Source organism: Heterodontus francisci, chromosome 15, assembly GCF_036365525.1.
Source record: "Heterodontus francisci isolate sHetFra1 chromosome 15, sHetFra1.hap1, whole genome shotgun sequence".
Classification (NCBI taxonomy): Eukaryota; Metazoa; Chordata; class Chondrichthyes; order Heterodontiformes; family Heterodontidae; genus Heterodontus; species Heterodontus francisci.
In genome coordinates, this window is record NC_090385.1 from 40,318,332 (window position 1) to 40,332,475 (window position 14,144).

At 43.1% G+C, this 14,144-nt stretch overlaps 1 protein-coding gene across 1 annotated transcript in view; it reads right to left on the reverse strand.

The window, feature by feature from the left end:
- las1l (LAS1 like ribosome biogenesis factor) overlaps positions 1-14,144 on the reverse strand; it is a 129,312-nt gene that overhangs the window by 36,427 nt on the left and 78,741 nt on the right. Inside the window, exons 11-12 of the mRNA XM_068047403.1 lie at positions 7,712-8,049; positions 4,327-4,477 (exon numbers count right to left, since the gene is read on the reverse strand). Coding sequence (XP_067903504.1) covers positions 4,327-4,477; positions 7,712-8,049 — 489 coding nt within the window. The remainder of the gene's footprint in view (positions 1-4,326; positions 4,478-7,711; positions 8,050-14,144) is intronic.

The following is a 14,144-nucleotide window of genomic DNA, read 5'->3' on the forward strand; positions in this document are numbered from 1 at the left end:
TAACTAATTAATTAATAAATAGAGGAGTAACTAAACCAGAGGGAGGAGATTACTATATTTAGCATTTAATATTTATAGTAGAAATCTAACACTAGGGACCATATAGTTAATTGTAACTTAATTTAGTAAGGATTTATTAAGTATTTAATTATTTACTTTAAATTTATTAATTAGTGCTAAAAATGTCAGTTAGAGGGGTAAAGTGCTTCACCTGTGAGATGTGGGAGGTCCGTGATGCTTCCAGCATTCCAGACGACTACATCTGCAGGAAGTGTACCCAGTGGCAGCTCCTCACAGACCGCATGGATCGGTTGGAGCAGCAAATGGATGCACTTAGGAGCATGCAGGTGGCAGAAAGCGTCATAGACAGGAGATTTAGAGAAGTGGTTACACCCAAGGTGCAGGCAGATAGATGGGTGACCGCTAGAAGGGGCAGGCAGTCAGTGCAGGAATCTCCTGTGGCTATCCCCCTCTCTAACAAGTATACCGTTTTGGATACTGTTGGGGGGGGATGGCCTATCAGGGGAAAACAACAGCAGCAGCCAGAGCAGTGGCACCACGGCTGGCACTGTTGTTCAGCAGGGAGGGGCAAAGCGCAGGAGAGTAATAGTTATAGGGGACTCTATAATCAGGGGCACAGATAGGCGCTTCTGTGGATGTGAAAGAGACTCCAGGATGGTATGTTGCCTCCCTGGTGCCAGGGTCAAGGATGTCTCTGAACAGACAGGGGGCATTCTGAAGGGGGAAGGTGAACAGTCAGAGGTTGTGGTACACATCGGTACTAACGACATAGGCAGGAAGAGTGACAAGGTCCTGCAGGGGGTGTTCAGGGAGTTAGGTAGAAAGTTAAAAGACAGGACCTCTAGGGTTGTAATCTCGAGATTACTCCCTGTGCCACGTGCCAGTGAGGCTAGAAATAGGAAGGTAGTGCAGCTAAACACGTGGCTGAACAGCTGGTGTAGGAGGGAGGGTTTCAGATATCTGGATCATTGGGATCTCTTCAGGGACAGGTGGGACCTATACTAGAAGGACGGGTTGCATCTAAACTGGAGGGGCACAAATATCCTGGCTGCGAGGTTTACTAGCGTCACTCGGGGGGGTGGGAACAAGAGCAGTTGGACAGCAGGTGAAATAACTGAGGGGGAACTAGTAAATAAGGTCAGTAAGACTAAGAGGAAGAGCAGGCAGGGAGATGTTGCTGAGCACAGTGGGATTGGTGGTCTGAAATGCATTTGTTTCAATGCGAGAAGTATAACAGGTAAGGCAGATGAACTTAGAGCTTGGATTAGTACTTGGAACTATGATGTTGTTGCTAATACAGAGACTTGGTTGAGGGAAGGACAGGATTGGCAGCTAAATGTTCCGGGATTTAGAAGCTTCAGGCGGGATAGAGGGGAATGTAAAAGGGATGGGGGAGTTGCATTACTTGTTAAGGAGAATATCACAGCTGTACTGCAGGAGGACACCTCGGAGGGGTCATGCAGCGAGGCAATATGGGTGAAGTTCAGGAATAGGAAGGGTGCAGTCACGATGTTGGGGGTTTACTATAGGCCTCCCAACAGCCAGCAGGAGGTAGAGGAGCAGATATGTAGACAGATTTTGGAAAGATGTAAAAGTAACAGGGTTGTTGTGATGGGTGATTTTAACCTCCCCAATATTGACTGGGACTCACTTAGTGCTAGGGGCTTGGATGGGGCAGAATTTGTAAGGAGCATCCAGGAGAGCCAACTAGGGAAGGTGCCGTACTGGACCTGGTATTGGGGAATGAGCCCGGCCAAGTGGTCGAAGTCTCGGTAGGGCAGCATTTCGGGAACAGTGACCATAATTCCGTAAGTTTGAAGGTACTTGTGGATAAGGATAAGAGTAGTCCTCGGGTAAAGGTGCTAAATTGGGGGAAGGCTAATTATAACAATATTAGGCAGGAACTGAAGAATTTAGATTGGGGGCGGCTGTTTGAGGGTAAATCAACATCTGACATGTGGGAGTCTTTCAAATGTCAGTTGATTAGAATCCAGGACCGGCATGTTCCTGTGAGGAAGAAGGTTAAGTTTGGCAAGTTTCGGGAACCTTGGATAACGAGGGATAATTGTGAGCCTAGTCAAAAAGAAAAAGGAAGCATTCGTAAGGGCTAGAAGGCTGGGAACAGACGAAGCCCTTGAGGAATATAAAGAAAGTAGGAAGGAACTTAAGCAAGGAGTCAGGAGGGCTAAAAGGGGTCATGAAAAGTCATTGCAAACAGGATTAAGGATAATCCTAAGTCTTTTTATACGTGTATAAAGAGCAATAGGGTAAGCAGGGAAAGGGTTGGCCCACTCAGGGACAGAGGAGGGAATCTATATATGGAGCCAGAGAAAATGGGCGAGGTACTAAATGAGTACTTTGCATCAGTATTCACCAAAGAGAAGGGCTTGGTGGATGATGAGTCTAGGGAAGGGAGTGTAGATGGTCTGGGTCATGTCGCTATCAAAAAGGAGGTGGTGTTGTGCGTCTTGCAAAGCATTAAGGTAGATAAGTCCCCAGGGCCTGATGGGATCTACCCCAGAATACTGAGGGAGGCAAGAGAAGAAATTGCTGGGGTCTTAACAGAAATCTTTGTATCCTCATTGGCTACAGGTGAGGTCCCAGAGGACTGGAGAATAGCCAATGTTGTTCCTTTGTTTAAAAAGAGTAGCAAGGATAATCCAGGAAATTATAGGCCGGTGAGCCTTACGTCAGTGGTAGGGAAACTATTAGAGAGGATTCTTCGGGACAGCATTTACTCCCACTTGGAAACAAATGAACTTATTAGCGAGAGGCAGCATGGTTTTGTGAAGGGGAGGTCGTGTCTCACTAATTTGAAGGAGTTTTTTGAGGAAGTGACGAAGATGATTGATGAAGGAAGGGCAGTGGATGTTGTCTATATGGACTTCAGTAAAGCCTTTGACAAGGTCCCTCATGGCAGACTGGTACAAAAGGTGAAGTCACACGGGATCAGAGGTGAGCTGGCAAGATGGATACAGAACTGGCTCGGTCATAGAAGACAGAGGATAGCAGTGGAAGGGTGCTTTTCTGAATGGAGAGCTGTGACTAGTGGTGTTCCGCAGGGATCAGTGCTGTTTGTAGTAAATAGAAATGATTTGCAGGAAAATGTAGCTGGTCTGATTAGCAAGTTTGCGGACGACACAAAAGGTTGGTGGAGTTGTGGATAGTAATGAGGATTGTCAGAGGATACAGCAGGATATAGATCGGTTGGAGACTTGGGCGGAGAAATGGCAGATGGAGTTTAATCCGGACAAATGTGAGGTAATGCATTTTGGAAGATCTAATACAGGTGGGAAGTATACAGTAAATGGCAGAACCCTTAGGAGTATTGACAGGCAGAGAGATCTGGGTGTACAGGTCCACAGGTCATTGAAAGTGGCAACGCAGGTGGATAAGGTAGTCAAGAAAGCATACGGCATGCTTGCCTTCATCGGTCGGGGCATAGAGTATAAAAATTGGCAAGTGATGCTGCAGCTGTACAGAACTTTAGTTAGGCCACACTTAGAATATTGCGTGCAATTCTGGTCACCACACAACCAGAAGGACGTGGAGGCTTTGGAGAGGGTACAGAGGAGGTTTACCAGGATGTTGCCTGGTCTGGAGGGCATTAGCTATGACGAGAGGTTGAATAAACTCGGATTGTTTTCACTGGAACGGCGGAGGTGGAGGGGTGACATGATAGAGCTTTACAAAGTTATGAGTGGCATGGACAGAGTGGATAGTCAGAAGCTTTCTCCCAGGGTGGAAGAGTCAATTACTAGGGGACATAGGTTTAAGGTGCGAGTGGCAAAGTTTAGAGGGGATGTGCGAGGCAAGGTCTTTACACAGAGGGTGGTGAGTGCCTGGAACTTGCTGCTGGAGGAGGTGGTGGAAGCAGGTACGATAGCGACGTTTAAGAGGCATCTTGACAAATCCATGAATAGGATGGGAATAGAGGGATACGGTCCCCGGAAGTACAGAAGGTTTTAGTTTAGACAGGCATCAAGCAGGCTTGGAGGGCTGAATGGTCTGTTCCTGTGCTGTACTGTTCTTTGTTCTTTTGTTCTAATTGGCCATTCTTCAATAGGTGGGAAATATTTACTGATCTGCTGTGACCCATGGAGAAGTGGGACTGAATTAACAGTGCATTTCTCCCGCCTCGGTCGTAACACTACTAAGACAACAGGGGACCACCACGTTCAAACAAAATGCTGTATGTTAACCAGCTGGTTTGCCTTCAAGCTGCCCAGCTATTATTGTCAGCATTTTTCTTTACACAGATTTACAAGTTGGTACTGGTAACAGTAACTGGATTTGACCTTTTACCTTATTGCAGCATTAAGATGATCTGGATTGTCCTCATTTATTGGCTGATGCAATACAGGCATCAAGGTGTAATTGTCCACTAAAAGGCAGTTTGGGTCTTCTTTTTGGCCTGGTACTTTACCTAGAGGGTAATTCTTCCATGCAATTTGATCTATAAAAAAAAACATAAATCAAAGCTTTACTGTAGGATCTTCAAGCTTCGAATGCACACATCTTTCATTTACCACAGTAGTACCAAACACAGAAACTGGAAAAAAAGCTAGGGCTGACGAAAAATTAAAGCTTGGAACTAAAGATGCCCCTCCTGGGAAGAAGTTTATTTTGTCCCCTTGAATGTACTAATTCTCACTTGACAACTGCACCACAGCTGTTAGATGAAGTACCAGAATGCTGCCAAGTGGCTATTCTCCATGCAGGGGGTAGACAGCAAGTGTCAGCATTCTCTTTGATTGGAGGGCATCACTGGCAAGCCTGATCTTACTCTCACCAGACATCACAACATGAGTAATTTTCTGCAAGTCACTAGATACCAGTGGTGTCTGATTCCTACCTACCTGCCACCATTTTCCTTCCCTTCACAGCACAGAGCTTAAATAGCAGCACCCCAACTGTTGCCCTGATTGAGTTCAGCTAACTCAGCAAAAATCAGAAAATCAAATTGGGGACGTTTGGTCTGTATGCCTTGTCCTCACCAGAAAGTGCCATTACCCACTAAAGCCAACAGGAAGCTTGAATGAATGATCTATTTCCGAGAGGAAGGAGATATTAAAATATGATCATGAAAATGACATCACAAAAGCTTTCCTCCAGAGGGGTTTTGGCCTGTACAGAAAACCTCTAGTGGAGGAAATGGAAGCAGCATTGAAGATAGATATATTTGTTCAACATTATTCTCCAACCCATCACTGTAGCCCAAAACTACACAAGATGGGAAAGAGATGGGACTCCAGATGAAAGCAACTGCAATCAGGACAGATTTTCCAAATTGAAGGCTTTTCTTGGCTAATAGATCACTGCAATAACGACCGACAAAAAGTTGGCGATCTCCTCCAAAAGAAGCTCTAGAAATGCAGTTCAATTAGACTTTTTCTAAGGTTAGTCCACTACATGTGCGCAGATCTAGCATAACGCTTCTCCACCATACCCAAATATTTCCTTTTCCCTAAATGATAATATGATACAAGTTCATCTGGCAATTATGGCAATCTATGTTTTGAAATGGCAGGATCAAACGTACTTTTCTTGGAGTGTGGTTTGGTTCCATCTGTTTGATAACACAAAGCTCCTTCTGATCCATACAGTAGAATATAAATTTAAGAGCTGAATTTTTCTCTAGGGCAGTATCGCTGCCAGGGGTGGATCAGGATGTGACTTTCACCCACCACCCAATGTCACTATGGTCCTAACCCATTTAGGGTCAGTTATATATGCAGGGTAGGCTCCCAGTGTGACCAACTGCACCACAGAGGCAGCCCACCACTGCAACTGAGAGAAATACTGTGGTGCTGCAGGAATGTACTCCCTATAGCACCAGAAAGAAAGGGCTAGAGTTTAAAGGGGAGCCTCCTGGAGCTATCACCAAATTGTTGTAACAATGGAATAAAAGCAAAATACTGCAAATCTGAAATAAAAACAAAAAGTGCTGGAAAATACTCAGCAGGTCTGGCAGCATCTGTGGAGAGAGAAGCAAAGTTAACGTTTCAGGTCGGTGACCTTTCATCAGAACTATGGCTTTGACTGAGCTCTAGTGCCCTGCAAAGGCGAGAGATGAGGAAAGACAAGGTCATGACTAGGTCATCTCATTCAACTGGATTTAGCACTCTTCCTGCCACCAACCCTCTGCTGGTTTTGCAGAATGATAGTAGTACTGCAACGGGAAGTCAGCACAGAAAAAAAAAACGACTGGCTTCCAAAGTTCTGACTTATCACCTTTGAGAGGCAATGGGGAAATTTGTCAGTCTTGGGTTCTGTGCAGGGATTCTGCAACAGGCCTCCCCACTCCATTTTCCTTGCTGCATCATTCAAGCACCACTCAAAAATAGGCAGCTTGCCAAAGGTAAATCCAGCCCTTCATCTCTAACTTATACAAAAATCGCTGAAAAAAGGAATAGTGATTTCCAGTTAGAAATAAAATTTATATCACAACTCATCTTTTTTCCTCCCCTCCTGAAGATACTAATCATAACTGAGATTGATTCCATAGATACCTCCAGTACTGTGTCATTCTTCATGTGCAAAAGCAGTTATTATTGGCAGGCCACTTGACAACAAAGAGAATCACAGCCAATTCAATCCTGTCCTCACCTGTCATACACACAGCTTCTCGTGCTAGTCAGGGGACAGCAGTCAGAAACAGAAGCCCTGGTTGATTTTTCCCCTTCTAATCCAGAGGCGCTGTGATCAATTAGACAAGTATAGTAACATACTGGCTGACCTGTCTGAAATCAGTGAATCCAGCTCAGACCAGGAACCAAATCTAAGGCCTTCTTAATTATGAATTAATGCTACACTGGGCAGTGTCTTTACACAGTCAGCATTGGGGAAGCTGAAATAAAATTTTAAGTGATGTAAATATGGATGTACTTTTCCCTTCAATTACAAACTTGGATTGTCTGCCTGCTCCCAGTTAAAAAAAATGCTTTAACATGATCATATAAGCTCCATATTGGTGAACTACACTCAATGTCTAATGGCAAATTACTTTGCCACACACTTGATGTTCAACCTTGCAAGGAAGGGCTAGCATTTCCCATGTTCATGCTGAGGAACCTGCAATAACAAAAGTGGCACAGTGACGAACTACATTCGTTTTCTATCACTATTATGATTTAACTCATAATTAGGATGAAATGGGTCTGGTCCTTTGACATAGATTTGGGATTTAAGTTTTAAATACAGTAATTATATCAGTGGGTTATTAGTTGATGAAATTATTAGATTGGGATCGACTAGGAGCCTGTTGACATCACTGGAGTTTAATTGCCTCTGGAAACACTGCTTAACTGTTTTCGTAAAATTCCTTTGTGATTTAACTTATTGCAGTCATTAATTTGTTTATTTAAATTAAATATATTCAGTAATTATTCTATGTAAAATGAGCCTGGGACGTCTCTACCTCAGAGAGACCACAAACGTGTGAACTTCAAAAATAGCACAACTGCTCTTGAGGTTGGTGCCTCAATATAGCAGAGGGAGTTTTAGTATGTATTTTCCACACTATACCCAACCAGGGAGTTTTTGATGTAGTCACTAGGTACCTAAATTGCATTCTTCCATTCCCCCGCACTAACATCCTGCACTTCAGTAAGCACAAAATCTACAAAAATCTAACCATTTGAAATATCAACATGAACTGGAACAAAAGCAATTCAAAATACTAACACACCTGTGCATATCTGCCACACTGAACCCTCCAGGGCTTGAATCTTCTCAGTTAACATCTCAAGATTGACTGTTTGTACTAGTTCCTCTCCAGAGCTGTGGACCATCACTGGTTCTGTGTCCTTTCTGAACTCAGTAGGCACCATACCAGTTTTCAGGTTTGGAGACTCAGCTCCACTCTTCATTTGGAGGTTTTCCACAGTGTACACTGGTAGCTGGTCACAGCTAACAGGAAAGTCAGAAACGCTGAAAGATCCTGGCTCCTGAATGTATATAGAACACAGCTGGAGCAGTTTCTGTTGTGTGGTAAAGGGTAATGGAGAGTCCATGTCGGTTAAAATCCTGAAATTGTACAGTAAAAGCCAGATTTTATTTTGGTTTCTTCTGTTATCAGGGTTCTAAGATGGTGTTCATCAGCTTACACAAATACATATCTAAAATTGCAACCAGTAGACCGTTGCTGATCTGCTATAAAAAGGGCTTCAGACAAGAAAAGATTGGTAACTTGTTAATAAGCATAAACTCATGATTAAGAATAGAAGCATACAGGGAGCGATTAAAAGATTTATTTTTCCATACAAAGGGTTATTAGATACGAAATATCAAAGCCAAAACTAGTCTTCAAGTAAATCAGAATTGCTTTGAAGTGGAACAAATTTTTACACCCAATGTAATTGGGAAATTTAATAGCACAGAAAGCCATTCAGCACATTGTGCCAGATTGGTTCCTCTAAAATAAGCTATACTTAGTCCCATTTCACTGCCCTTCCCCACACTTTTTTCAAGTTTTCTTATTCAAAAAAAAATTGACCGCCTCTGCCTTTCTTCTTTTGATGATTTAAAATTTACATCGCTAGTTGCTGACTCACTGATCAAGGAAAAAGTTTTTCCTGATTTACTCCATCATAGCCCTCAAATTTGAACATCTCTATCAGAAGTCCCTCGTAACCTTCTTAGTTCTAATGAAAAGAGTTCAGTTTCTCCAGTCTTTCCTCCTAACTAAAGCCTCTCATGTCTTAGTATCATTTCAGTGGATCACCTTCGGCATCCTCTCTATGGCCTCAACATCCGTCCTGAAGTAAAACATCCTGAACTGAATAAATGATTCAAACCGCAGCCTTGCCAATGATTTGTATAAATTTATTACCTGTGCTTTTATATTCCACAATCCTTTTTACAAATTAAAATCTTTTTTTTTTTAAAGTAACAGCTTCACCAACTTCTCCTTCCACTTTAAAGATCCTGATATCTAATTCCCTTCCCCACCCTCCTGCATGTATCCTCTCTACTTACCCTTCCAAAATGTATCACCTCACTTCTCTCCAGATTAAATTTAATCTGACATTTATCTGTCCAATCTGTTAACCAATGCCCTTTTGAAATTGCTTAGTCTTCCGCACAGCTAATCAGACTCCCAATCATTCATACAAAAAAAAAATCAATACATAAAAATATTTATATGAAAATACACATAGAAAAGCAGTAGTCCACAAGGATCCTTGAAGTACATAATTGTTTTCATTTCTCGAGACTGAAATACATCCATAAAACAATACGGGTTTTGATCCTTGAAGTAATTTCCTATTCATGTTGCCACACTCCCTTTAATACCACGTGCCTTATTTTTTACCATCAAGCTCTCTGAGGTACTTTAGCAAACACCTTTTGAAAATTTAGCATGCTCTGCATTTCTTTTAACAATGTAGTCCTTTTTTTTCAAAAAAAGCACTCAAATTTGTCAGACACTTAAATTTTACAAATCCATGCAGATAGACACGATTTAATTAAGAAGAATTTCTAAATGAGTACCAATTTCATTGTATTATGGCCTCCAGAAACTCACCCAGTGTTGTTAGGCTGACTAGTCTATAGATACACGGTTTATCATTTTCTACATTATTAAAGAGGCATTCAATTGGTCACCCTCCAGTCCTTTAGTATAATTTCCATATTCAAAAGGTTTGAAAGATTTTAGTCACATCATTGGTTATTTCCTCTTGATTTTAATTATTTTAAGAAAGCTCTAATCAGGGATAGGTACCTTTTCCACATGCAAGAGGGATTAATTTTTTTTGAGTACTATTTCCACATCAGTTGTTATCCTATCTAACCACTCCAATTCCTTACATAGAAAACAGGAGCAGGAGTAGGCCATTCAGCACTTCAAGGCCTGCTGCGCCATTCATTATGATCATGGCTGATCATCCAACTCAGTAACCTGTTCCCGCTTTGCCCCCCATATCCTTTGATCCCTTTAATCCCAAGAGCTATATCTAATTCCTTCTTGAAAACATACAATGTTTTGGCCTCAACTGCTTTCTGTGGTAGCGAATTCCACAGGTTCACCACTCCTCGGGTGCTGAAGAAATTTCTCCTCATCTCAGTCCTCAATGGTTTAACCCGTATCCTTAGACTATGACCCCTGGTTCTGGACTCCCCCAACATCGGGAACATCCTTCCTGCATCTACCCTGTCAAGTCCTGTTAGAATTTCATAGGTTTCTATGAGATCCCCCCTCACTCTTCTGAACTCCAGTGAATACAGTCCTAACCGTCTCAATCTCTCCTCATACGTCAGTCCCGCCATCCCAGAAATCAGTCTGGTAAACCTTCGCTGCACTCCCTCTATAGCAAGAACATCCTTCCTCAGAGAAGGAGACCAAAACTGCACACAATATTCCAGGTGTGGCCTCACCAAGGCCCTGTATAATTGCAGCAAGACATCCCTGTTCCTGTATTCGAATCCTCTCACTAGGAAGGCCAACATACCATTTGCCTTTTTTACCACCTGTTGCACCTGCATGTTTACCTTCAGCGACTGGCGTACGAGAACCCCCAGGTCTCGCTGCATATTCCCCTTTCTCAGTTTATAGCCGTTCAGATAATAATCTACCTTCCTGTTTTTGCTACCAAAGTGGATAACCTCACATTTATCCACATTATACTGCATCTGCCATGCTTTTGCCCACTCACTCAACTTGTCCAAATCACCCTGAAGCCTCTCTGCATCCTCCTCACAACTCACCCTCCCACCCAGTTCTGTGTCATCTGCAAATTTGGAGATATTACATTTAGTTCCCTCATCAAAATCATTATTATATTGTGAATGGCTGGGGTCCGAGCACCGATCCCCACAGCACCCCACTAGTCACTGCCTGCATTCGGAAAAAGATCCATTTATCCCTACTCTTTGTTTCCTGTCTGCCAACCAATTTTCTATCCATTGCAATACACTACCCCCAATCCCATGCGCTTTAATTTTACAAGCTAATTTCTTATGTGGGACTTTGTCGAAAGCCTTCTGAAAGTCCAAATAAACCACATCCACTGGCTCCCCCTAATCAACTCTACCAGTTACATCCTCAAAGAATTCTAATAGATTTGTCAAGCATGATTTCCCTTTCATAAACCATGCTGACTCTGTCCGATTCTACCACTGTTCCCCAAGTGCTCTGCTATAAAATCTTTGATAATGGGCGGCACAGTGGCGCAGTGGTCAGCACGCAGCCTCACAGCTCCAGGGACTCAGGTTCAATTCTGGGTACTGCCTGTGCGGAGTTTGCAAGTTCTCCCTGTGACCGCGTGGGTTTTCGCCGGGTGCTCCGGTTTCCTCCGAACGCCAAAGACTTGCAGGTGATAGGTAAATTGGCCATTGTAAATTGCCCCTAGTGTAGGTAGGTGGTAGGGAATATGGGATTACTGTAGGATTAGTATAAATGGGTGGTTCTTGGTCGGCACAGACTCGGTGGGCCGAAGGGCCTGTTTCAGTGCTGTATCTCTAAATAATAAAATAAAATAAAATGGACTCTAGAATTTTCCCGACTCCTGACGTCAGGCTGACTGGTCTATAATTCCCTGTTTTCTCTCGACCTCCCTATTTAAAAAATGGGGTTACATTAGCTACCCTCCAATCTGGAGGAACTGTTCCAGAGTCTATAGAATCTTGGAAGATGACCACCAATGCATCCATTATTTCTAGGGCCACTTCCTTAAGTACTCTGGGATGCAGACCATCAGGCCCTGGGGATTTATCAGCCTTCAATCCCATCAATTTTCCCAACACCATTTCTCTACTCATACTGATTTCCTTCAGTTCTTCTCTCTCACTAAACCCTGTGTTCCCCAACATTTCTGGTATAATATTTGTGTCCTCCTTTGTGAAGACAGAACCAAAGTATGCATTTAGTTGGTCAGCCATTTCTTTGTTCCCCATCATAAATTCCCCTGTTTCTGACTAAGGGACCAACATTTGGCTTCACTAATCTTTTTCTCTTCACATACCTATAGAAACTTTTACAGTCAGTTTTTATGTTCCCCACAAGCTTACTCTCGTACTCTATTTTCCCCTTCTTAATCAATCCCTTGGTCCTTCTTTGCTGGATTCTGACCTGCTCCCAATCCTCAGGTCTGTTGTTTTTTCTGGCGAAGTTACATGCCTCTTCCTTGGATCTAATGCTATCTCTAATTTCCCTTGTAAACCATGGTTTGGCTACCTTTCCCGTTTTACTATTGCGCCAGACAGGAATAAACAATTCTTGCAGTTCATCCATGCGCTCTTTGAATATTTGCTATTGCCTTTCCACCATCGTCCCTTTAAGTAACGTTTCCCAATCCATCATAGCCAACTCGTACCTCATGCCTTCGTAGTTTCCTTTACTAAGATTCAGGACCCTGGTCTCAGAATCAACTATGTCGCTCTCCATCTTGATGAAGAATTCTATCATATTATGGTCGCTCATCCCCAAGGGGTCTCGCACAACTAGATTGTCTATTATTCCTCTCTCATTACACAATACCCAGTCTAGGATGGTCTATTCTCTAGTTGGTTCCTCAACGCATTGGTCCAGAAAACCTTCGCATATACACTCCAAGAATTCCTCCTCTATGGTATTGCCCAATCTACATGCAGATTAAAGTCACCCATAATTACAGATGTTCCTTTATCGCATGCGTCTCTAATTTCCTGTTTAATGCCATTCCCAACATCACCACTACAGTTTGGAGGTCTATCTACAACCCCCACTAATGTTTTTTGCCCCTTAGTGTTTCTCAGCTCTACCAATACAGAGTCCACATCGTCAGAGCTAATATCCTTCCTCACTATTGCACTTATTTCCTCTTTAACCAGCAATGCAACTCCACCGCCTTTTGCTTTTTGTCTGTCCTTCCTAAATACTGAATACCCCTAGATGTTCATTTCCCATCCCTGGTCACCTTGCACCATGTCTCCGTAATCCCGACTATCATACCTGTTTCCATCTATTTGCGCGATTAATTCATCCACTTTATTGCAAATGCTCCGTGCGTTAAGGCACAAAGCCTTAAGACTGGTCTTTTTAACACTACTTGGCCCCTTCCCACTATTTTTCACTGTGGCCCTGTTTGATTCTGGCCCTTGATTTCTCTGCCTATCACTTTTCTTATTCCCTTTACTGTCTTTTATTCTTGTCTTTGATCCCCCCTCCTCTGACTCCTTGCAAAAGTTCCCATCCCTCTGCCATTTTAGTTTAAACCTTCTCCAATCACTCCCCCTAAGATATCAGTCCCGGTCCTGCCCAGGTGTAACCCGTCCAGTTTGTACTGGTCCCACCTTCCCCAGAATCAGTCCCAATTTCCCAGGAAGCTAAAACCCTCCCCCTCACACCATCTCTTCAGCCATGTATTCATCGGATATATCCTGCTATTTCTACTCTGACTAGCACGTGGCACTGGTAGTAATCCTGAGATCACTACCTTTGAGGTCCTACTTTTCAACTTACTTCCTAACTCCCTATATTCTGCTTTTAGGACCGCATCCTTTTTTTTAAAAACCTATGTCGTTTGTACCAATGTGTACCATGACCATTGGCTGTTCACCCTCCCCCTTCAGAATGTCTTGTAACCGCTCTGAGACATCCTTGACCCTAGCACCAGGGAGGCAACTTACTATCCTGGAGTCTCTTTTGCAGCCACAGAAACGCCTATCTATTCCCCTTACAATTGAATCCTATATAACTATTGCATTCTCACACTTTTTACTCCTCCCCTATGTAGCAGAGCCGACTGTGGTGCAACGAATTGGGCTGTTGCTGCTTTCCCCTGACAGGCCATTCTCCCTAACAGTATCCAAAGCAGTATATCTGTTTTGCAGGGGAATAGCCACAGGAGATGCCTGTACTGCCTGCCTAGTCCTCTTGCTCTGCCTGGTGGTCACCCATTCCCTTCCTGCCTGTGGGGTCTGAGCCTGCGGTGTGACCACCTCCGTATACGTGCTATCCTTCTCTTGCACTCTTTTATACCCACCACCAGTCTTCTGTGCAAACTATTCATCGTGTATCTCAGCCAAGTATTGTCATCTCTATTAGCCCTACCTTTTCTTTCACAATCCTTTTACTTTTTAGAAATTTGTAAAATCCTTTACAACCTCTCCAAGTTACATCCCAGTCTGTCACCTTATCC